A 24,673-nucleotide genomic window follows, 5' to 3' on the forward strand; every position below is an offset into this window, starting at 1 on the left:
CATTTTTGGATAGCTCATTTTTAATCACCACATCCTTGTGCATAAATCCGGCCTCATGATGAGCATGCCTGTGACTTGGTGCCCTGGTAGAGTAGTGCAGGGGTAACTTTCCCTCCCTGATGGAGTTGGAGCCGAGTTTTCCTGCCCCGGGCTCAGCAGGCACACTATAGGGGACTTTAATTTTCTTCCCTGGTTCGCTTCGCTGCCGTGGCAGCTGGCAGCCCAGTTTCAGCCCATCTCCTGATTCCCTTCCTCCCTATATCCTGGAGGGAGACATACTCAGCTCCCTTTTCTCTCTGCCAGTCCCACTTGGGGAGTGATACATTGGATTACGGCAGAGGTTCTCAAACAGGAGAGTGCTTGAAAATCACCAGGAAGTCGTTTAAAATCCAGACTTGCCTTCTCTACCTGCGGGCCTGAGCTGGGTCGGGACCCGCATTTCCAGGGCTGAGCCTGAAGTGCACGGCATGGGCATGGTGAGTTCCTGCCTAGAAGCTGCGTCTGCAGTGGTCCTGGCCAGTCACACTGGGCAGTGAGAAGAGGTATAGACAGTAGAGACCCTGGATCTTCACAATCCTGGGCATGGAAGCAGGGCCCCTGGAACAGATCCCGCCACCCATGAGCCTCTTATGCCTACTCACTGTCTGGAGGCAGGAGGTCCCCTTTCTATTCCACAGGGCACCCAACAAAATGATTTGCACTTAGTAGATGCCCAACAAACATCCTGAATGAATGAATGATTCATATTTTAAAGTTAAATTCACTGTGGTGGGCTGGTGGCTTATCTGTAACCAAATATGTTGAGAGTGAATGTTTATGTTAAGAGTTAACGTTTATGTAGGCGTAGTATCAGTGAGTTGTGCTTATTAGGTCGAGGGAGCAATATTAGGTGGACATAGTAAAGAGGTTCTTGAACATCTCTGGTGGAGTCTGAAAATCCAGATGTTGTTGGTTGAGATACATCAGTCTTTCCTTGATGCGTTTTCAGCACCTTCAGGGTTTTTGAAGGCAAAGCAAAAAAACTCAGTTTCGAAGGTTTGGGTAATGTTTTCAAGTATTGGAACAGCCCCTGTTTTCTAAATATTAGTGAAACATCATGTTCTTGCCAGCCTTAGACTTACTTTCTGTTTCTGAAATGTGTGTGTCTGTACCTAAGAAACTGTGCCGTACCACAAATGCAAAACAGGGGCCACTCCGCGGAAGTCGCGAAGTATGTTTCTGTCTCGGAAGACCAGGTCTACAGCAGTATGACCGGCCCAGCAGGCCTCAGGGGGGCTGGGGACAGCCCTGCACGAGGCCAGCTGGTGTCACTCAGGAGGCCGGGTGGACATGGGGCCAACTCAGGCTGGGTCAGGCAGTGCCCAGGGCCCTTTGCAGACTGATGGAGGGCAGTTGTCTGCAGGTGCTGTTTGAGGTGGATCTGCATCATCTGCATCTCCCTTTGCCTGGTCATTTCTTGTAACTAATCAGCCAGTCCCTGACTGACCCAGGAAGAACCCTTCTCCCTCTGGGCCGGGCTCTTTCCTCTTTCTTATGAAAATCAGTCAAACCCACAGATGAAGTTTTTCCTTTTACCAAAGTCCTGGTACTTAATTTTCTCAGCTTCGACCTGCAAAGGAAATTCCCAGGCAAATTTTATCAGGGCTGCTTTGCATTGAGGTGGCTGTGTGGCTTTGAGCATGGTAAGCCAAGCTATCTTTTTGCATCTTCCTGATTTTGTTCCCCTATATGATAGGGCAATGGCAGAAATTGTCCCCAGATGTTGTCTCCCCAGGGTACCATTTACTTCTTGCCACTGTCACCTCAGTCCACATTATGTGGGGAAACTGTGGCCCAGTGATAAGAAATCAGCCACCTTTAATGTGCTAAGTGCTGTTGAAATGTTCTCCACAGGAAGTAGAAAGGGCTGAACCCTGTAGTCGAGAGGACAGCACCTGCAGGAGCCATGGTTTGATGGGTCTTAAGAAAAGCAGAAGCCTTGAAGCGCAGGTCTGGGCCAGTGATAACCAGGGCAGATAGGGTTTTAAAAAAGAACTTGAAAAAGAATAGACACATGTATAAGTATAACTGAATCACTTTGCCACACACCTGAAACTAACGCAACATTGTTAATCAACTATACTCCAATATAAAATAAAAATTTATTTAAAAATTTGGAGGAAGAAAAGAATAAAATGTATATAAGTAAGCAAATGATCGTTTTGTAGCTGATATTTTAGCATTCAAGTGTTGGGATTTTTATGGAATCTATGATTAAGGTATACATTATTATTCAATAAAAATATTCTACACTCTTAAAAAATTTTAAAAATAAAAATTAAAAAACATTAAGAAAAATTAAAAAAAAAAATAAAGTACGGAGAGCTAGGCTACCTCTTCTGGTTCCATGCCAAGTTTCAAAGCACTGAAATGGAGGCTTCCCTGGTGGCGCAGTGGTTGAGAGTCCGCCTGCCGATGCAAGGGACACGGGTTCGTGCCCCGGTATGGGAAGATCCCACGTGCCGTGGAGCGGCTGGGCCTGTGAGCCATGGCCGCTGAGCCTGCATGTCCGGGGCCTGTGCTCCGCAACGGGAGAGGCCACAACAGTGAGAGGCCCGCGTACCGCAAAAAAAAAAAAAAAAAAGCACTGAACTGAACACAGATTTAGATAATAAGAATAATACATTTAAGAGCATGGTCTTATATTAAGGCATCATCGTGTATCTACCCAGGAGGTGGGGGCTTTTTGGGGCAGGTGGGGGAGAGTGGAGGAAAGTCACTTACAGTCGATCCTCATTATTCACGGATTCCATATTTATGAATCCACCGTCTCGCTAAAATAGATTTGTAACACCCACATCAATACCCACCACACTTGTGTGGTTATTTGTGGACACGCGCAGGGCAGTGAAAAACTTGAGTTGCCCAAGACATACGTTGCCCACTGAGGTTGAATGAGGAGACACTCTGCCCTCTTGTCTCAGCTCATACACAAACAAGGGTCCTTTCTGTGGTCTGTTTAGTGCCAAGTGTGTTGTATATTTCTGTGCTTTTCTTATTTAGAAGAGCCCCAAGCATAGTGCTGAAGTGCTGTCTGGTGTTCCTAAGGGCAAGAAGGTTGTGATATGCCTTACAGAGAAACCACATGTTAGATAAGCTTCCTTCAGGTGTGGGTTATGGTGCTGTTGGCCGTGAATGCAATGTTAATAAGTCAACAATATATATGAAATAAGTTTCTTTAAACAGGAATACACATGAAACAAGGTTATATATTGATCTATTGACAAAAATATCGTGGACCAGAGGCTCGCAAGAACCTAACCCAGTCTTTCTCCAGGAGCAGTGTTTCAGCATTTGAAAATTCATTGTTCACTGTGCCTTTGTAGAGCCTAACTACCGCCGCCAAAAATGAGAGCTGACTGTGCTTTGTTTTATGCATTAGATGAAAAGAGAATAGAGGCAAGGGTAGCAATATTGACATAGTGGAGAGAGGAGGAAGAAGGGAAGGAAAGGATGCTGTGTAGGTGTGTGAGTTACAGTTGTCAGAGATAGTAAATTAATCTGAACTCTGGGATCTGCCTCTGATCCTGGTTCCCAAGCCTTGCAGGGCTTGGAGTCAGTGCCTCTGACAGCCTTCAGCGGGTAGAAGTAGGGAATGAAGGAAGGCAGACTGAGATGGCAGCTCCTAGGGACACTCGCCGGGCACAGGTACTTCATTTCCTTCCCTCCTGACCTTAGGGGTTTATCTCCTCCTCTTCTTCCCTCCCCAGTACCAGAAAGTTTTATTCGAACTCTGCCAGAACCCAGCCCCTCTAATTACTTCCCTCACTCACTCCCCAGATTTGGGGGCCTTGTTTGTCAACAAATCATTCAAATATTTATGAAGCCCCTTTCTCTCATGTGACCCTATTCCACATGCTGCATTAGTTATCCATTGCTACATAGCAGATTACCCTAAACTTAGTGGCTTGAAGCAGCAATAATCATTTAGCATCCCTCACAGTGTCTGTGGGTCAGGAATTTGAGATGGGTTGGCCTGGATCAGGGTCTCCTATGAGGCTGCAGTCACATGTGCTGCATAGTCTGAAGGCTCATTGGGCCTAGAGGACCCTCTTCTGAGGTGACTCCCTCCTATGGGTGGCAAGTCCATGCTGGCTGTTATCTGCAGGCCTCAGTTCCCCAAAGAGCTGCTTGAGCATCCTCACGACTTGGCATCTGGCCTCTCCGAGGGTGAGAGACCCAGAGACCAGGCGTAAATTGTAAAGGCCTTTACAGACTAGGCTCAGGCATTCCACACTCTCACTGTGCAGGCAGCCCTCAGTCAGTGTGGGAGGGACCACACGAAGGCCTGGAACCAAGAGATGAGGCTTGATGGCGTCATCTAGGAGGCTGCCTGCCATGTATACATTCTATAATAATTCTCTACCGAGCTTTGCAGGGTGGAGGCCCATTCTTAGGGTAGCCTCTGTTCTAGGCAGTAGGGAACAATACAGTAAACATACTGATCCTTACGGAGTATCTATTCTAATGGCTTTCAGGATGCAGACAAGGAAAAAATAGGTTATAAAGCTGAGGTGGGTGAGCATGCAGAGCCCAGCCCCGCTTCATCACGTTGACTTCACTCTGGTTGTCCTGTGCTGGGGACGAAATTTCCTTCCACCTGAGTTGTGGGTTCCAGACAGCTTTTTCAGCTACTAGGCTAGATGTGAGCAGCTGTATCTAATCTTCCACTCAGGCTGCCCCCAGAAATGTGACTTTTTTAAAAAAAATTAGCTCAAATCTTATCTGAAACATTTTGTTTATGATGACAAGCCTGGGCTATTCCTCTTAATCTATGAAACTGCTGTCTGATAAGCTAGAACTTAGTGATATTTTCAAAGCTAAATGCATTTTAAAGGGCAAAGGTCATGCAGGCAGCCTTGGTTCTGGGACTGGGGAAATGCACTGTGAGAGTCTAGTTGGCAGGGGAGATTGTAACATGTCAGGAAGTGCAAAAGGATACAGTACTGCTTAGATCAAACGAGGAAGACATGAGAGTGCTAGTTGGATTCAAGGGGCTCATCGTAGGTCACAGGAATTCGTTTCTGCAGGCTCTGGGAGGGCTGCTGGTGGGGCTCCTAGGGGGGGTGTGGGGCGGTGGGCAGCCAGAATCAAAGCCCAGGGATGATATAGGCTCTATTCTAGATGTAACTCCTCAGAGTGCATTGAATGGAGGATGAAGCCTTACCTGACTAGGCAGGATTTTAAAGTAAGAAAACATTGTCTGTGGTTCCATTCAAGCCTCCATCTTGCCTTTGTGAAGGTGTCTACTGGGGTTGCGTGCGCGCACACACACACACACACACACACACACACACACACTCTCCTTTCAAGTGTGGGCTGCCCATACCTCCCCTTCACCATTCCACCATGAACCACTCCTTCTCTCTTTTATTCAGAACTCCCACTTGTGAGGTACCAGTTGTCATGGGCACCCCTCCACACTCTCCATCATGACTGCGGTGAGTTACGGCGACTTTGGTGCCACTGTCATCGCTCTCACAGGTGCAGACCTGTGATGCTAATGTGCCCGGGTCACACAAGCTGGGATGGGACACCAGCCTGTCCGGCTCCCAGACTCTGCTCTGCACCCCTAGCTCTCCTCCAGGGTCAGCGCACATTTACTTCCACGGGGCTCTGATCCTTTCCACCTCTCCCTGTCCTGTGCTCAGAGTGATCATTCGATAGAGGGATATTCATTTATCTAATTTATTGGTGCAGGTGCTCGAGCAGTGGAAGGAACACATCAGATTTGTGGACAGGCCAAACCACTAACACAGTGGCTTCCAGTCAAGGGACATTTGGGGACACTGCCCCCAGGGAACATTTGGCAATGTCTGGAAATGGTTGCCATGATTGGGGAATGGGAGGAAACTGCTGGAATTAGTGGCCGGAGGCCAGGATTGCTGCTACCCCAGCCTATAGTGGACAAGACAGCCCCCAGAGCAGAGAATGATCCAACCCAGATGTCAAGAGTGCCGAGGTTGAGAAGCCCGGTGCTGATTTAATGAAAGGTGACAGATGGAAATGGGTGAGACCAACAAAATGAGTGTGAGAGGGGGCAAATGCAGCGGTCTTAGTGTGTAAATCAAGGGTGGGGGACGTGCTTTGACCACATGTGAAAAGGGCAGCTTTTCATTTGCTAGAAACCCAGTGTGGATACTGGGAGCTGAGGCCACCCATGGCTGCATTTGTGGGCTACCGACAGCAGCCCAAGAGGGGCCTGTGCACTTGTGTGTTTAGATCTCGGCGGTGGTGGCATTGAAGCCAACTATACCTTTAAGAGGGTCTTGGGCAAATTGGAATTGTGTGGGTCTCGAAGGAGGTTGGACGCATGTTCTCCGAGGTTCTCTGACTCTGCAACCATGCTCTCCACCTGGGCGAAGCAGCAGCTGCACAGTGAGAGTTTATATTAGTAAAGCAATGGCATTATTCACTGTAGAAACTCTAAAAAGGAGAGATCAGCAGGTTTCCATTTAATAGGTATTTTGTGAGCCCCTGGGAAGCCCCTAAGTGTTGGGGATGCAGGTCGATACTTCCAGACCTTGGACCTTACCTTGTACGAGGGCAGGCTTGTGGTGAATGTGATGCAGGAAATAAACCTTTTCAGGAGATAAAGATGAACTGGGTCATGAAGCCACCTTAGACTCGGCCATCAGCATGCGCCCCTCTGAGGAGGTGACATGAGTTGAGACCACAGGCCTGAGAAGGAGGAAACCAGCCATGGGGGAAAGTACAGCATCTGGGACAGGAAGGAGGGTGGTGTGGCTGGACGTGGTAAGCACGGGTGAGATGGGAAAGTGGGCAAGGTGAGGAGGGGGCTCGGGCCTAACCAAGTGGGGCTTGAAGGCCGGAGGAAGAGGGTTTGGGATGTGTCTGGGAGAGGGAGATGGCTTGCTAGCATCACTCTGCCTGCTGTGTGGGGAATGGTCCATGAGGAGGGCTGGGTGGAAGGGAGAACTAACGGGTAAGACTTCCATCCACGTGAGTGAGAGGTGATGGACCTTCTACCCAGGGAATGTCAGGGGAAAAAGAGAGAAGACATGGCTTTGGGATATGTTTTAGAGGAAAACTGATAAGAGATCCCTGGAGACCAGCTGACCCAACCTCCTTTGAGATTCCCCAGCCCGTGATGGAGCCCATTGGTCTCTGAATGGAGCTCACTGCTTCTCAAAGGGACATGTTCCAGGGTGGCCTGGACACATCCGAAAGAAAACATGTTCTTTTCTAAGCTAGTGGATTAGACATGCATGATGAGTGAAAAGGAGGGATCCTGAAAGTCTCTAGGGTCTCGTCCTGAGCAACTGGTTAGAGTTGGTGTCATTTCCTCAATTAGAAGGGGCTCAGGGAGGACCAAGCGTGAGCAATTGAAAGTCCCGTTTTAGGCACCTGAAGGTTGAGTTGCCCTTTAGATGTTCAGGTGGAAACGTCAGGTAAACAGCGTTTAGGTCAGGAGCTCAGCCTGGAGAGATGGATGTGGGATCCACGGGCACGTCGTTGGCAGTGGGGCCGTGTGCTGGGAGAAGATGCAGCTGAAGACCCAACACTGGGTTGCAGATTAAGTGAAGGAAGGAGCCGTGGACTGGGGAGGGGTTGGCCAAGAAGAGGGACTGACCCACTGAAGTGGGAGTGCTGGGTGGCAGCCAGCACTGCTGGGAGGTCAAGCAAGATAGGGCCAGAGGAGTGACCTTGAGTTTGGCCATTTAGAGGTTGGTGGCATTGGCAAGAGCAGATTAATGGAGTGTTGAGTAAAGGCCAGGCAGAGGACAGTAGGCAGAAGAGGATGGGGCAGTGCAGAGGCTTTGACAGAAAATATAAAAGAGGCCAGTAAAACCAGCCAGGGTTCTTCCTCCATACCCACTGTCCTCTCAGACTTTATGTCTCTTTTCTGACTCTCTAGGTGTATGTTATTACATACTTGGGTACATATAACCTTTTAAAAACAAAACTAGATTGCTCTGGACACATTATTTTGAAAGCTGCTTTCACTTAATCATACTGTTATCAAGTCCAAGATCGGCGTACGACAGGCCAATACATTGAGAGATGAGGTATTGGGGCGAGGAATAGCAACTTTATTCAGACCGAGAAGATGATGGACTACTGTCCCAAAGAACCATTTTACTGGGGTTTGGATGCTAGTTTCTTTTCTAGAGCAAAGAGGGGGAGGTAAGGAGGTAAAGTAAAAAAGGTTGACACTAAGTTGTTGCAAATATTTCCTGGTTCTGGCCAGACCCTGCAGGCAATGTGTTAATTTCTTCTTTTCCTGCGGCCACTCACAGGTGGGCCTTGTCAGGATATTTCCTGTGAGCTAAACAAAGGTATTTTAGCTTAACACTCAGGCATGGGAGGCAGGGTTTCCAGAGATGGGCCATTATGTGTTCTCTAAGCTATGGGCAACATCTCTTTAGTGATTAACTTGTAGCAAAAGCAATAGAATACAAAGGTTAAAGTAAGAGAAACACATCCAATATGGAGTCAGATTTGTTCTTCCCTATTACAATACCTATTAATCAACAAATATTTTTGACCACCTGCTGTGTGCCGAGACAGGGCAGTGAACAAAGGCATCCTCTTCTCACCTCTCAGAGCTGGCGCTCTGGTGCAGGGACCGAGACAAGAATCCAATTCAACAGCAAGTTACAGTGTGTTAAAGGATTGTTACCCATGGAGGTGTGCTCTAGAGAAAAACTAAGCCAGGAAGGGGGATAGGCTGCCTAGGCATCACAAAACATTATTTCATGTTATAAAACATTTTTCTAGTGTGAAATCCACCTTGAACCTGTGTCATAAAAAGGCCCCAAAAGGGAAATGATACTGTAGTGTTATTTTTTTTTTTTAATTGAAGTATAGTCGATTTACAGTGTTGTATTAGTTTCAGGTATACAGCAAAGTGATTCAGTTATACATATATATTCTTTTTCATATTCTTTTCCATTATGGTTTATTACAGGACATCAAATATAGTCCCCTGTGCTACACAATAGACCCTTGTTGTTTATCCATTCTATATGTAATAGCTTACATCTGCTAGTCCCAAACTCCCAATCCAACCCTCCCCAATGCTGTAGTGTTTTGAGGCACTGACCTGGCAATAGCATGAAGCCTCACCTTACTCAAGAGCTACCTGTGCACCAGCCGAGGTGCTGGGGGTGTTTGGGGAGGAGTTGGGGGGCCTGGTCCACGGGGACCAACGGCCTCTTTTGTTTCTCAGTTTTGAGCTTTGGAATAAAGCTGATTTATCACAATAAAGTGATTTCACACATGGTGAGAAATAACTGGGAATGTTGAAATAGACAAAAAAAATAGGTAGCAAGTTCTAGGCACTGTTGAGGAGAGTATTATCCCTGTGTGTGTTAAACAGAGTTTGAGCTACAGACTTTCCCTGGGGTCCAAAGAAAAGGAAGATTTAAGCAGTGCCTGTGAGCAAGTGTGGACGGAGAGGGGCCCAAGTCAACGGGCTTGTGGAGGGGAGTACACAGCACAGCGGGGAAGCTGCTGTCTGTACTTATTTACCATAGTGAGCGAGAGCTACTGTCTGAGGAACAGGGCTGAGAGCAGCAGTGCGGTCACGCAGCTTCTGTGGACAGCAGCTGCAATGAAGGTGACCGTCTCCCATCACCGTGGCCTGTGTTGTGGAGAAGGCCCCGGGTGGGCAGTGGTGGGAGCCGGTCCTGAGAAGGCATCGCAGATGTTGTTCATCTCCCAAATTAAATAGCCCAAGAATGTGCCCTAAGCTGTCCTTGCAGTAAACCATCTCTACTGTCAAAACCACCGCCAACGGCAACAGCCCAGTGCATTTGCTCAGGCCCTCTCCCAGTGTCACCTCCAGCCCAGGAAATCACACCATTATAAAAGGGCTGCTTGGCCAGGCACTGCTGACACTGAGGGCAGCCAGGCCTTTCCCCTCCCAGGGAAGCCAGAGAGGTACCACCTGCTTAGGGGTGAGTCTGACATGCACCATCAGAGCCATTCAGGAGCATCCCTCATGGGCCTGGAAGATGGGCCTGGCAGGCTGCCTTTCCGCCTGTCTTCTATCTTGTCATGTTGGTTCGCTTCAATGTGGGATTCACAGCAGAGGGCCAGCACCGATGTAAATCTTAGTGGCAAACTGATGAATTTTAAAAATAATAGTTGTTAAGGTTTATGTAAATTAAAAAATATTTGTAAACACTTACAATATTGTTTTTGAAGACTTACTGTTGAGGCCAGTGGTGGGTGGCAGCTCTGTGAGAAGTCCCAAGCACTAGGGACAGCTGAGATCAAGGGTGCATCTGGGGCAGGTGTGCAAGATGGTGTGTCCCTCAAGCAGAGGGAGTGTGTAAGCAAGGAGATAGGAGGGGACAGCCGTGGCCTGTGGACCGAGCCTGCTAGGAATGAGGCTGATAGGCAGAGAGGGATGGGGCAAGCTGCAGGGAACTGTGGGCCTACGGGGCAGATGAAGCAGAATAGGAGGGGAGGGGATGGCAGGGCAGCAGGACATCAGTGCTTACAGCAGTGCAGCTGGGAGGGTGCATTAGAAAGGGCAGTGGTAAGAGATACAGAGGGAACGGAACACACACCACAGCCATTTGGGAAACCAGCCTGAGAGAAAGCAAGGACTCTTGAAGGACTCTGGGTTCCTGGCTGGGGGAGGGCCTGGGCTGAGGAAGGCAGGGGGTAGTACATGGAGATCTCAGCCTCAGATACGGTCAGGGGCCCAGCATCAGCATCACCCAGATTGTTGGCACTGCAGCTCGGTTGGCCCCTGCGCTTAACAGAGTTCAGGTGATGTGTAGGCACGTGGAGGTTGGAAAAGTGCTGGGCTGCAGGGGACAGGAGTTGGAAGTGCAGGTGGGCTCACTGTGCATGACAGATAGGTGAGGCCCTGGAAGACCCACTGCAGGAACAGAGCAGAGCATGAGAAAGGAGTCCAGAGCCCTCACTCTTTGGGGGATGGGGGGGCAGGGGCTGAAACTGTAACACAAATGGCATAGAGGGATTAGCCTGAGAAGAAGAAAGAAGCAGAAGGGAACTACTGCTCCCCAAAGACACATCTACTCACCGTCTTTCCAGGGATGTCTTTTGGTTAATAGCAGATATCTTTGCTTTAAGAGCAAATATGGATGGTACTTATAAGAGAAAACAAAACCTTGCTGGAAGATGAATGTTTAGAAACATTGACAAAGAAAAATTAGTGATTGATAGTCAAATATTAAGAGAAGCAAATGAGAAAATTATTTGTACAATCTAATTATAATAAAACCCATGTCTTTTGGGGGGCTCACTCAGGATTTGGCAGTATTGCCTGGAGAAAATTCTGTTACCTCTACCAGGCAGGCACTATGTTCTACTGTCTTTTGTAAGGTAAGTCCTGTTGAGAAGAGGCTGTTTCACATAATCATGTGTGTGTGTATCTGTGTCTCTGTATGTGTGTGGTGTGTGGGTCTGTGTGTGTTTCTTTGGGTGTCTGTGTGTATGTCTGTGTGTATAACATGAAGGGGTATGTGCTTTGCTCCCTAGATGCACAGATGCAGTCATCTAGATACTTTTCCATTGATGAAAATCCCCTTTTGGTTAAAATATACACTATTTTAGATACTTTTTGGACTGGCATTATAGATCCTTCTCATCTACAACCACAAATGATCAAACAGTCTTCCTGTCAAATTGCACTCACTGCCTTCACACTTCCCCTCTGAAGTGTGTTTCTGTTTAGTGCGAGAAGTATCTGTTTTTGGTGACAGGTGTCCTCATCAAATGTGGAACCTGCACTATTTCTTCGATACTGTTCCGGCGGATGGTACAAGACGGGTGCCAGGAAGTGGTCCGGAGGAGGGTGGGAAGGGGACAGTGTGTCTCTGAGGCCTGGGGCTCTGGGAGGATGGCACTTTCATGCCTCAGGGCAGCCACTTGCCCGTCCAACCTCCTGGCCAGAGGTTTGACATATATAAATGTGGCCAGTGCTCAGCTCTCTGGTGTCCAGCTATAGCGTGTGACACAGTAGACCCTCAATGTTCACGTAGAAGGAGTCCAGTGACATCTTCACTGCACATAACTCTGACCAGCGTGAGTGTTCTGGACAACTGCATCTCCAGAGAACAAGGGGCTCGTCTGGGTTCTGCCCCTGTGCCCCACTGACTGTCAGAGAGCTCCTAAGCCCTGTTTTGGAAGGGGACTTCTCTTTTTAGTTTGTCTCTTAGAATTCTCTGTCCCCCCACCCCTCGACCCACACATGCACACAAAAGATTAATTTGACTGCATTGGTCCAATGCTCTGTTTCTTGGTTCAATACTGAGAGGGTGTGTTTGGAAATGTAATGGTTATGTGGGCAGAAAGGACGAGAGCACAGTTAGTTCAGGCTCTAGATCCGAGTCTCAGAGGGAAGAGCTTCTGCCTGGCGGGAGGACTTGTCTCCTTATCTGGAGGGTCGGTGCTCTAACAGTGTCGTGCCGCTCAGGTCCTGACCACTGCCCCGTCTTTGTTTTGCCAGGTGGACACTTGAGGGGAAGGCGCAGGGATGGGCGACAGCGCTAACCACCTGCCCTTCTTCTTCGGCAACATCACCCGGGAGGAGGCAGAAGACTACCTGACCCAGGGGGGCATGAGCGACGGGCTCTACCTGCTGCGCCAGAGCCGCAACTACCTGGGCGGCTTTGCCCTGTCGGTGGCGCACGACCGGAAGGCGCATCACTACACCATTGAGCGGGAGCTAAACGGGACCTACGCCATCTCAGGCGGCAGGGCCCACAGCAGCCCCGCCGAGCTTTGCCACTACCACTCCCAGGAGCTGGATGGCCTCATCTGCCTCCTCAAGAAGCCCTTCAACCGGCCGCCCGGGGTGCAGCCCAAAACCGGCCCCTTTGAGGACCTGAAGGAGAACCTCATCCGGGAGTATGTGAAACAGACATGGAACCTACAGGTGGGCGGCAGCCGGTCCCCCGGCGGCGGCGGTGCACGGTCTCGTGTGCTCGCCGGCCCTGGGATTCCACACAGGCACCCAGTTGCATGAGAGCCATGCAGTGGTGCCTCAGATAAGCAACCTATCCCTTAGTCATCAGCGTGGGCCCCCAAATGCCTCACTCCAAGAAGACAGCCTTTCCTCTTTTGCGGTCACACTTGAGAGGGTGGGCCCCTACAGTGCCAGCCATGTGGTTTCTCCACCACAGGAAACCACTGTTACCCAATTCGTGCTGGGCCCTTTCAGAGAGGCATCACAGGCATATACTGGTTTTTATTTACCCAAGAGGGTCATACTGGACACACTGATTGGCACTTGATTTCACACCTTCATAATATCTCTTGCAGAACTTTCCATGTCCATAGACACACAGCTGCATCAGCCTGTTACTGGCTGCCTGATGGTCCCTCCTGTGCACCATAATTTATTTTACTAGTACCTATTGATGGACATCTTCATTGTTTATAAATAATCCTGCTAGTAACATTCTCCTAACGCTTTATGCAGCATCAGCAGGATAACCCTGAACAGGTTGGATTTGCCACAGTGAAGGATTCGGACATATTGACAGGTTGTCATCCAGAAAGGTCCCAGAGGTTGTGACAACTTACATTCCTGCCACACTCTCAACAGCACTTGATATCAGGAGCCACCAGGCTGGCTGATGGTCTCCTGCTCAGACCCACGTGTTCAACCATTTCCTTGTGTTTCCTGGATGTATGTTTTCTATATATCCATGTGGATGTATGACACTACAGGCTTTCTGAGGATTCTATACACCGACTTCTTTACTCCTTTAATATGTTCTGCACTGAATTCAGTCTTGCAAACAGATACTATGTATTCAGTATTTTTCATCAGTATTCATTACATAAGTCTTAGACCATCTTTTTACTCTTTTTTAAAATCAGATAAATCAGATTTATTGAGGTGTAATTTACACACTGTGAAATTCATCCTTTTGAGGTATATGGTTCTATGATTTTTATTTTTATTTATTTTTTTTGCGGTACGCGGGCCTCTCACTGTTGTGGCCTCTCCCGTTGCGGAGCACAGGCTCCGGACGCGCAGGCTCAGCGGCCATGGCTCACAGGCCCAGCCGCTCCGCGGCATGTGGGATCTTCCCGGACCGGGACACGAACCCGTGTCACCTGCATCGGCAGGCGGACTCTCAACCACTGCACCACCAGGGAAGCCCTGGTTCTATGATTTTTTGACAATCACATGGCATCATGTAGCCCCCGACCCCAGTCAAGGCATGCAACAGTTCCATCACCCATCAAGCATCCTCATGTTCACCCCCAACCCCAGCCCCTGGCAACTCCTCATCTGATTTATGTCCCTATAGTTTTGCCTTGTCCAGAATGCATATAAATGGACTCACACAGCATGTAGCCTTTTCAGACCAGCTTCTTACACTCCGCATAATGCATTCGTGAGTCAGCTGTGTGTCAGGGGTCCGTTCCTTATTATGGCCGAGTAGTATTCCACACCCTTTTGCTTTTGCCCTCTGCTCACTTTGAATCGGATGCCTCTCTGGTATGGAACTATAACTGCTTTTGTTTTTCATTCCATCTGTGAAGCATGACAAAATTTTCAAATTCACCTTCCCTTCTGCCTTCCCTCCCCCCTTCCATCTCCTCACGTGGGTTGGTTATGTTTTTATTTTCACTTCTGATTCTTTTTATAACTTGGAATAATCAGCTCAGGTTGTTTATTTACTACTGTGAAAGATATCTATTTCTCTCCCACTAAGAACAGTTGAAGAAGCGAATTCACCCAGCTGTCAGCCTTTTTCTCATTTTTGTTTTCCATGTTGTCAAGGTTTATCTCCTCTTTCTGTGATCACATCTCTTGCAGTTACAGGCAGCAACATGTGTAAGTGCTCAGAGTGAAGCCTTGTAGAGGCAGACAGGAAAAAGCACGTCTTACATCTTCCTGATTGTTATTATGTGATCAGCGTCTAACACAGAACAGTCAGTTCTAGGAGGCGACTGATTGGAAGAGGGCAGGAAGACCATTCTCTAGACCTCATGGATTATACCAGATGGTTTCTGAAGCCCAATGTGGCTTTTAAAGTGCCCACTTCTGTATCCTAAAGTCTATTTTGTTAGTTATATACTTGAAGGCACTTAAACAATATATAAGATCTATTGGCTTTATTTATTGAATGAACATACAAACACATAAATAAACGTGATGACATTTTACCATGTCAGGACTTAGGATAGATTGGAAATGCTTTCTGCGTCTTTCTCGTCACTTTCGCTTGGTATGGCTTCACTCTCTTCTCCTCGTGACAGGGTCAAGCTCTCGAGCAGGCCATTATCAGCCAGAAACCTCAGCTGGAGAAGCTGATCGCCACCACAGCCCATGAAAAAATGCCCTGGTTCCACGGAAAAATCTCTCGGGATGAATCTGAGCAGATTGTCCTGATAGGATCAAAGACAAATGGAAAGTTTTTGTAAGTATTGTGTCTTTTCCCTTCACCCAGTAGCTCCAGGCCTGCTTGGACAGTTAGGGGTAGCTCAGCCTCCACATTCCTGGAGTCCTGGTGACTTTGGGGAAGGGATCATGTGCTATCATCAAAACACGTGTGTTGGTTGGCTGCACAGACATCTCAAATTGAAGCCATCTCATGGAATTCAGCATTTGTTTTGCCCAGTATGGCCCCAAAGTGAACATTTTTCTTGGGCACCAAGGGACATCATTGAAGAATATCTATTCAGCCACGTATTCTGCTTTTAATGATAAACATGGGATGCATAACACTATCTGTGGCTATCCATCCAAGCTAAAGATACTGCAGTGTGATTGCTCACATTTGCTCCAAGATCTCAGACTTTTCTTCTCTTTGGGGAGAAGTACCAGTAGGATGGATAGTAAAGAAAATTTGCTGGGAGTCGCTCATATGAAAGGTTAGTGCAGGAACTTGATCACAAGCAGGTGTGCAGACTCTGGCCTCATAATCTCAGAAATGAGGTGTGTGTCTCAAGGCCTGCTCACTCTTATCCTCAGTGCTCAGTGCACCTCAGTCCTGGAGGTGCTGGAGATGTAGGCTGCCTCGGGGCAGGGTCGGTGGTCCAGAGAGGGCAAGGAGCTGTCTTGGACAGGTGTCGACCTCATTCCCCTGAGGTGCTGTGGCTGGTGGGTTGCCGGGGGGCTGCCAGCCAAGGCATGCTCACCTGTGTTTGTCACTGCTCAGTGATCCCCGCCCCGGACATGCTGACTGGGTGCCCCAATCTGGCCTCGGACACTTACACAGCAGTGTAGCCCCGTGACCAAGGATGTGGAGTCACACCCAGCTGGCACTGTAAACTTTTCCTAGAATTGAAGTGTTTTCTCTGAGTATCCATCTATGTAAAGAATTTTCCTCAGACTTTCCTATAATCCCTATTATTTAAGAAATGATCTTAAACACAATACTCTTAAAAAAAAAAAAATCCTAAAAACAAGTCCAGAGCAGCCCAGGCTGGCACACTGCATGACTGGGATGATGGCTTAGTGGATGCAGTAATGGCCACTGGCAGAAATCATGGGACAGAGGGATATTTTTTGCCCTCAGTGTGGCACCTATCAGCTCATTTTCCCCTGAGGTTTGAACTTTTACCAACTTCTTAGGAATAATTTCCAACACACCTCTCATGGGACTGCATACATGGCATCTTGGTACGTTAAGTCAGCCCCAAGTTGGGTTATCCAAACAGCAAGACCTCTGCCTTCTCACCGGTTCAGAAGCCTGGGCTCAGACTCTCGCCGGGGAAGAGCTGCATTCAGGGAGACCGTCTGCTCCCCACTTAGACAAGGGGGTGTTGCAGGGAGCACCCACCCTGGGACAGCCCCACAGTTGTGGGGTCCTTCCAACTGGGTCTTCTCCGGCCTTATCCAGGTTTCCCTAAAGAATGTGTCTCCTGCCTACTTTCCCATCATTTAAACTGACTCGTCCATCTGTGGACCAGCATTTATTGGTGTCCACAGTTGCGTGAGGCACTGGAAACCAGCTCCGTCCTGGGCATTGGAGACGGAGGCGTCTGCCTCGTGGGGCCCACATGTCACTGGCAGAAGTAGACACTGAATGATTGAACAAGAGTTGCACAGCGCATCGGAGCATTTAAGGAAGGGACTAGAGCACGCTGTGGTTGGGGGTTCTGTTTTATGCTGGATGGCAAAGAAGGGCCTGACTGTGAAGGAGACATTTGAGCAGAGACCTGAAAGCAGCTGGGAGCCATCCTGATGAGGGAACAGCATGTGTGGGTGCCCAGAGGCCAGGAGTGTGCTAGGAGGGCCAGGCCACCACGAGGCCACTGTGGCTGGTGCAGAGTGAGAGGGGGAGAAATGGAGGATGGGGGCCAGTTTACTGAGGGCTCTCGGGCATTGGGAGGACTTTGCTTTGGGCAAACCAGTCTGTCCAGCTTCGGGAAGGTGTTAGGGCAGATCCAACTGAAGTTCAATGGTACCCGTCTGGCTGCGTGTAAAAAAGAGCCAGTGCAGGGTTTCCCTGGTGGCGCAGTGGTTGGGAGTCCGCTTGCCAATGCAGGGGACACGGATTCGTGCACCGGCCCGGGAAGATCCCACATGCCGCAGAGCGGCTGGGCCCGTGAGCCATGGCCGCTGAGCCTGCGCATCCGGAGCCTGTGCTTTGCAACAGGAGAGGCCACGACAGTGAGACGCCCGCGTACGGCAAAAAAAAAAAAAAAAAAAAAGAAAAGAGCCAGTGCAGAGGTGCAGAAGTGAGCATGCTCACCGGCCACACTGTACATATTTTCTCTCCTCTTGAACTATGGTATGAAATCCATTTGCAGTAGCAGAACCCCTGAGCCAGAAGGGACCTCACTGCTAATGGTCTAAATCCCTTGATTTTCAAACAAGGACTTAGGCACAGAGGAGCTTGCCCAAGGCTGTCAGGCAAGTAGGAGATGAGAGCTGGAATGTGGTGTCCCTGGCACGTCTGAGCTGAGAGGAAGCAGAAGCAAAAGCCACGTCCAAGGCGTCCACTGTCTCTGGCTCCACCGTTCTCCCCATGCAAGGCGTGGTACCAGGGCACATTACTCAGAATGCCCGCTCCCCGCTCTTGTCTCCTGTACACACAGCTTGGCTGGGACTGTTCAGGAGTGGCTTTGTGAAGAGTGGCTGTCAGGGACTTTGTACTGTCCTTGGAGAATAAAGGCTCTTTACAGAGGAGATGGACAGTGTGGCCTATAGATCCTCCCTTGCAGTCATCTGTGGCATTTCTAGAGGTGGCTTTTCATCATCTGCTATGATGGGCTGAATGTTTGTGTCCCCACAGATTTGTATGTTGAAGCCCCAGCCCCCAGTGTAACAGATGTGGAGGTGGGGCCTTTGAGAGATGATTAGGTTTAGACGAAGCCATGAAGATGGGGCCCCATGATGGGATTATCTATGAAAAGGAGGAGGCTGGACTCTGCCTGCACCAGAGAGGCAAGGCCACGTACGTGAGCATACAGCCAGATGGCGGCTGTCTACATGCCAGGGAACAGGCTTTCACCAGCATCGTGATCCAAGACTTCCAGCCTCCAGAACTGAGAGAAACGTCTGTTTTTAAAGCCCCTCAGCCTGTGGTATTCTGACTAAGGCACCTGCCTGTGTCTGGGGTCTGGCTGGCCAGATGGGAACACCAGACAGGGACCCTCAGCCCAGGTCCTGTGGGTCAGGGCTGGAGCTCTGCCTCATTTGTGACATCAGGGACAGAGGCAGAGTGGACAGGCTGTGTTGGGGATGAGTCCCCTCAGCTCTCTGAGGCCTCATATGACAGCACAGTTTGCCATTTTGAGAAATTAGCCACAGCTCAGGCGTGACTACAAAATAGATTTGTTAGGAAAGAGAAACAAAGCTTACTTTCCGAAAATGTTGTATCCTCTCCCCCAGAGGAAGGATCCAGAATTGGTGGGGTCCAAAGCATATATAATTTGGAGACCCTCTTTAAGAAAGAACACAAAATTAGGTATACAATACAGTATATTTTAGAGTGAGAAAAAAATCACAAAGATTTACAATTTTTAAAAAACTTATCAATACCTTAAACATACAAAATTTAGAAAAAGTAATATTTTTATTTTTACTTAAGTTCCTGACACATGTCTATAGCACCTTTTATTTTCTACATCTTTTGGCAGTATAGTGTTTCCCTCTTCATTTGACAATAATTTGGTAGTATTTTCTTCATTTTGAAAAAAGAAAACTCAGTCCTTCCTCTAGGTTCACACCTCATTCTGAGTAATGCATGTCCATTTTTAGGATCATTGTCAACTCTGGAAAAGGAAGTTGGAGTGGAAGAAAGAGTGGTCTTCTCTGGCTGTGATTAAATATCTTTTACAAATCATACAAAACTCTAAGGCCATGTGGTCACACTGCTGGGCCCTGCTTGGGCCAAACGAGGCCATGGGGACGGGCTGTGGTCAATGGTTCTCTGACTGTCCAGTTCAGAAGTATCTCACCATGTGGTTCGTGCAGGACAGCTCAGAGCTCACATTCACAAGTGCTGCTCCAAGAGCACATCACATCTGCTGAAATGTAATGTACTAGTCCCTTTGTGTCATCATGTAAGGGATCTCAGAACAAAAACGCTCTAAAATTTCCATGTTCTGCAAACGAAAAGCAATGGAATTGTCACTTGCTTTGTGCTTAGTACCCAGGAAAACATTTTATTGTTTTTGGCTAAATGTCCTTGCAAGTCTTACAGAGTCAAGAGTGAGTTCTAGGTGACCTTTAAAATACACAGATGGCAGCTCTCCAAATGGCTGAATTAACATGGCACAGAAAAGATAGTATCTCAGATTTGTCAAAGGAGTCATCAAACCAGTAAGTCGCCAATGCTATTTTCACTGTAGTTCTTATTCTCTGACTTTAGAAGTATGCTGTTAAAAAAAAAAAAAAAAAGCTGCAAAAATAGCCTCTCATTCCACAAAATAATGCATTCCACCAGATGTGTGCCAGGCATTGTGATAGGACTGTGACAAACTAGACTTTAGTCCCTGCCTGCACCGTGCTTACAGCCTAGGGGAAGATGTTAAATTCAGAAACACATACTGCAAACTGTGTGACGTGTGACTACATGTCCCACTCCATCCATCACGGTCGTCCCATCTAATGACACTGTTGGTATCTTTATTTCTGTTCGCTTGTTTGTTGTCCGTCAGTCCCACTTGTTCTGCATGCCCAAGTGCAGGGACTGGCCTCCATCTTCACGGGTGGAGCCCAAGTGCTCAGAACAGGTCTCAGTGGTAGGAATCTTTTTCTGGGGAAAGGAACGTTTCAGCTGTGTTCTGAGCAGTGAGGAGAAGAGAATCAGTAGAGAAAGAAAAGAAAGTGGTCCTGGGCAGGAGGAAGTGTCAGTGCAGAGTCTTAGGGGTCCACACTGGAGCAGGGCAGGAGTGACAAGCTGTGTGAAGGAAAGGCTGTCCAACCAGACAGGAAGTCCCTCCTGACCCTAAGGGGTGGACTGGGGAATGGATTGTCCACTCAGGGAGAGGGAAAGGGGGCCGATAACATGATGGGAGGGGGTACAGCAGGGGTCAGCAGGGCTGTCTCAGACCAGAGGGTCATCCTATTTACACACCAACTGTAATATTTGCCAAATGATCCTTAAACTGGCCGATTAGATTTAGCTGAGGTTGAGGTGGTAGTAAGGCAGTTCTGGACTCCATCAGGAGGGAGGAAGAGCCACAGCAGGATGAGTGCTGGGGCGGCTGTGCCCAGAGCCGCTGGGTGAGAATGGTGGAAGGCAAGAGGTGCTGACTGCAGGTCTTATTTTGGAAATGCTTGGTGAACGCCAGGCCAGCGTTGCCGTGGGACTAAGAGGTGGAGGGGATTGAAGGAGATCCCAGGAGAGCAGGTGGGGACGAGGTGCTGCCAGATCGAGTCTCCTGGGCCAAACCAGTGGTGCAGTCAGGTCTGAGAGACTTGTGAGGTCCTGAGGAAGACCCTGACCTCTGGGCTGGTCCCCTGGATTCTGAAGAGAGGGGAATGAGGGTTCTGCAGGGGGAGAGATGGCAGAGAGTCAGGTCTTAGACCAGGACAGTAGTTTGCAGAAGTCAAGAGCGAGTGTTGCCCATGCCATAGCTGAGTAGTGTGGGCAGGGCAGGAAGGTGAGAACAAAGGCCTAGAGGAAGCCCAGGAGAGTTGGAGTCCGAGGGTCTGAGAGGCACACGTGCTGGGGAGTGTACGAGCTGTGACCTGTGGGCTTCGCGGGTCCTGAGGTCGTAGAGCGTTACATCCCCTGCAGTTGGGGGTGGGCCTCAGCACCCTGCGCTGGCCTGTGGTTGTTGCATATGATGGGTGGGACTCCTCGACCCACGCTTTTCTCATGACAGCTCTTTAATATGTGACAGTCATCCCAGGTAGCCTGGGGCCCTGTATGCAGAGAAACAAGACAGTGCAGAGGCCTCTGAGCAGGTACCAAGTAGTGGTGCCGTTTATCCTTCACATGCCCTCCACAGTCAACCACCTTTCCAGCCCTGCAGAACAATTGAGTTCCCTGTGTGATGTGCTCTTATGTGCATCTGAAATCCAGGTACCCCAGATCTTCCTTCCCCTGTCCCTTTCAAGGAGAAATAAACACTTTAATCTTTGAGTCATCCCTTCTTCATTAGCCATTTTCTAGATGGAGTATGACATTCTCATTGTTTTCTCCCTTCCTCCCTTTTCTTCCCTTCCCTTCCCCACCACATCCTTCTCCATTATAGCCTGATGCCCCTCACACCCTCTCCTCCTTTACACACATGTACGCGTACACACACACACACACACACACACACATTCACTTATTCATTCCTCTAATGTTCGGGGCCCTGTAGGAGGCCTTCCAGGGGAACCTATAGGTAAAACAATGAGCAACATGCACAGATGGTCCAATGAGGGCATACACCATTCTGTACACAACTGGGTACTAGAAGATTTGGTGACAGTGGCTTTCTAAGGAAAAGGGTTGTGTGCACCCAGAATCAGGAATGTGCTAAGCCATGTCCTTGTCCAGGTTGGACCTGGCTTGGGGACACTGGGTGACATACCGGCCATCCTTGAATATTAGAACAATACCTTTCACCAATGCCCTCCCCCTCCCTCTCCCCCTTCCCCATCAGGTATACTGGATGGCAGGTGGATGCCTCTCTTTGGAAATAGCTATTAGTAATCTTTTTCAGTGCAAGTACAACTCAGTGTAAGGTAACCAGGATAAAATGTATTCAGAATATGCTACATTTTTTCAGAGACATTGAGATAGCTTGTAAGAATATACACTTGTATTCCCCATGAGCAAGGAACAAATGTAAACTAGGAGAAAGGATGAAGAATGAAAACAGTACCTTCAGTGGGGTTCCACAGGATGGATAAAAAGTCCAGAGCAGATGATGTAAGCAGTGATTCTCAACCTTCTGTTTGTGTGCAGACCACCTGGATGCTGGTTAAAGCACAGATTGCTGGGTCAAACCACACACCCCCACCCCCCAGTTTTTGACTCACTAGGCCTGAGTTATATCTCAGGAATTTGGATTTCTAACAAGTTCTCAAGTGATGCTGGTCTGAGGACCACATTTGAGCCTGCTCAAGATGCTGGATGCCTACCTAAGCTACGTTAAGAATAGTGATCATTTGAGATTTTCCAAGTTCATTGGAGGGTCTTTAACCATATGTGCATTAGGGAATGTTCCTGTATTATTTGACTGGTTGAGACAGAGTTAACCTTGAAACTGCTTCTATTTGTAGACACTTAAGTTCAGGCAAGCACAGCCACTTAATAGCTCTGTGAGTTAGATAGCTTAATTCATCTCTCTGACCTCAGCTTACTGAATGATAAAAAGGGGAAACTACTGTGTTACCTGAGTTGTTACAGAGATGAACAAGGTAATATGTTTAAAGCTAAGCCAGTGGTTGTCCTGTATCTGTGCTTCCTACAACCATGGATTCTTTCATCAGTTCTGGAAAATACTCATCTATTTTTTTCAAGTATTATCATCCTTCTTTCTTATCATTTCTTCCTTCAGAGGCTCCTATTAAACATGTTTTAGACCTTCTTAATTTATCCTCTATTCTTTCTTAGTTTCTATTGCCTTTTCTCTTTGCACTGAACTATGTAATGTTCTTGGATTTGTCTTCCAGTTCATTAATTTTTACCTCATCTGTATCTAATCTACTTTAAACCCATCCACTGGCTTTTTCCATCAGTTATATTTTTAAAAAATTTCTAGAAATTCTATTTGTTTTTGTTGTTTCTCAAATAGTCCTCTATATTTTTGAGAGTATCTTATTGCTTGCTAGTTTTTGTGATTCCATCTTTTGTCTCTTTGAATATTTCATGTATAGTTAGCTTATATTCTGTATCTGATGATTCCAATACAGAAAGTCCTTAGGTGTATAAATCTCTGTCTCTCCTGCTCTTTTTCCCTCCCTGACCTCTTTCTTATAACTCCTGTTTCCTTATGTTTTGGGTGATCTTTTTGAGCTCGTATTTGATTGATATTCATCTGTGGGACTCCTGAGTGTTCTATGCTGGGAACACTGTTCTCCGGAGTTGAAGAGGTTTTCTTCTTCACCGTCCTTGCTTTAATGGGGGAATCTCAGGTTCAGGTGCCCACCTTGCTGCTGGCCCGGGTTGTTCTCCCCCTGTCCACTGCAGCACTGATATTGGTGTTTGTCCTTAGCTAAATCTCACTTTTTTTTTTTTGCTCTTATTTGCCACTCACTTTTCCCTCCTTAAGTTATAACTCACTTTTTGTTATATATTTAAATTTCAAAAGTGATCTCTGGGTTTAGAAAAAACCTTATTCATAGATGAATGAGACTGCATGACCCTCATATGCCACAATAAAAGCTGAGTTCTGTGAGCGCTCTTAGGTGTTGCCATCATGGATCAAAGTGTGCCATTTTATTCGACACGTGTGGTTCTGCAGCCGCAGGTCAGCATAAAGGGTCATGGCCTGTCTGAAGTGAAACGTTTAAAGGGGGTTGTGGACTAACGTCAGTATCACTTCATTGGTCTGATCAAGGTCCCCATGAAGCTGGAGGAGAAGCAGCATGACCTAGTTTCACCTCATAAACTAGAGCAGAGGGAGAGAGAGGGGAATTGATAAAACTTTTTAAAAGGCAGATGTGTGAAAGAATAGCTTGGCATGGCCCCACATTTAGACCTGTGTTCCATATTGATCCTGCTTTCATTGCATGTATGGAATGCTCACGTGCCTAAATTTTGCTATGGTGCAAAGCAAAAGCACCCAGAAGTTGCATTTCCTCTTGTCTTCCGTGGATCATTAGCACTGATACCTCTCCTGAGTCTGGGGATGCTCTCAGCGTTATACTGGCAAGCATACTACTGGGCGTGCCACTCCCATATCCTCTCCTTCCTTCCTCAGCTGCTGTCTCGAAGCCACCTTTGGGCCCCATGCCACAGTATCTGACCACCCGATACAGCATCAGCCCTGGAAGTGAGCCCCTCCCTGTCTCTTTGTACAGCCCATCCGGGCCATAGGTACACAGCTTATCCCAGGCACCCCCTTTCCCCTCCAGCCAGCCACGCTCTACTCTGCCCATGGGAAAACAAATGCACAGGACAGTGAGAATGCCTGGTGGGCTAGGATGTGCCCCAGCTGTCCTGTTCTGTCTGCAGCAGACACAATGCACTGTCCCCAGACCTTGCTGGGTGGAGGTCACCTTGAGGGTCCCACCACCTCCTGGTCCTCACTTCCCTGTCAGTATCTGGGCATC

The 24,673-nt window shown here is 48.1% G+C and overlaps 1 protein-coding gene across 2 annotated transcripts in view; it reads left to right on the forward strand.

The window, feature by feature from the left end:
* Window positions 1-24,673, forward strand: part of SYK (spleen associated tyrosine kinase) — a 96,824-nt gene that overhangs the window by 28,972 nt on the left and 43,179 nt on the right. For both annotated transcript variants that reach the window (XM_060015095.1, XM_060015096.1), the window contains exons 2-3: window positions 12,491-12,919; window positions 15,262-15,422. In XM_060015095.1, coding sequence (XP_059871078.1) covers window positions 12,518-12,919; window positions 15,262-15,422 — 563 coding nt within the window. In that variant the 5' untranslated portion in view covers window positions 12,491-12,517. The remainder of the gene's footprint in view (window positions 1-12,490; window positions 12,920-15,261; window positions 15,423-24,673) is intronic.

This window comes from Delphinus delphis, chromosome 6 (genome assembly GCF_949987515.2).
Source record: "Delphinus delphis chromosome 6, mDelDel1.2, whole genome shotgun sequence".
Classification (NCBI taxonomy): domain Eukaryota; kingdom Metazoa; phylum Chordata; class Mammalia; order Artiodactyla; family Delphinidae; genus Delphinus; species Delphinus delphis.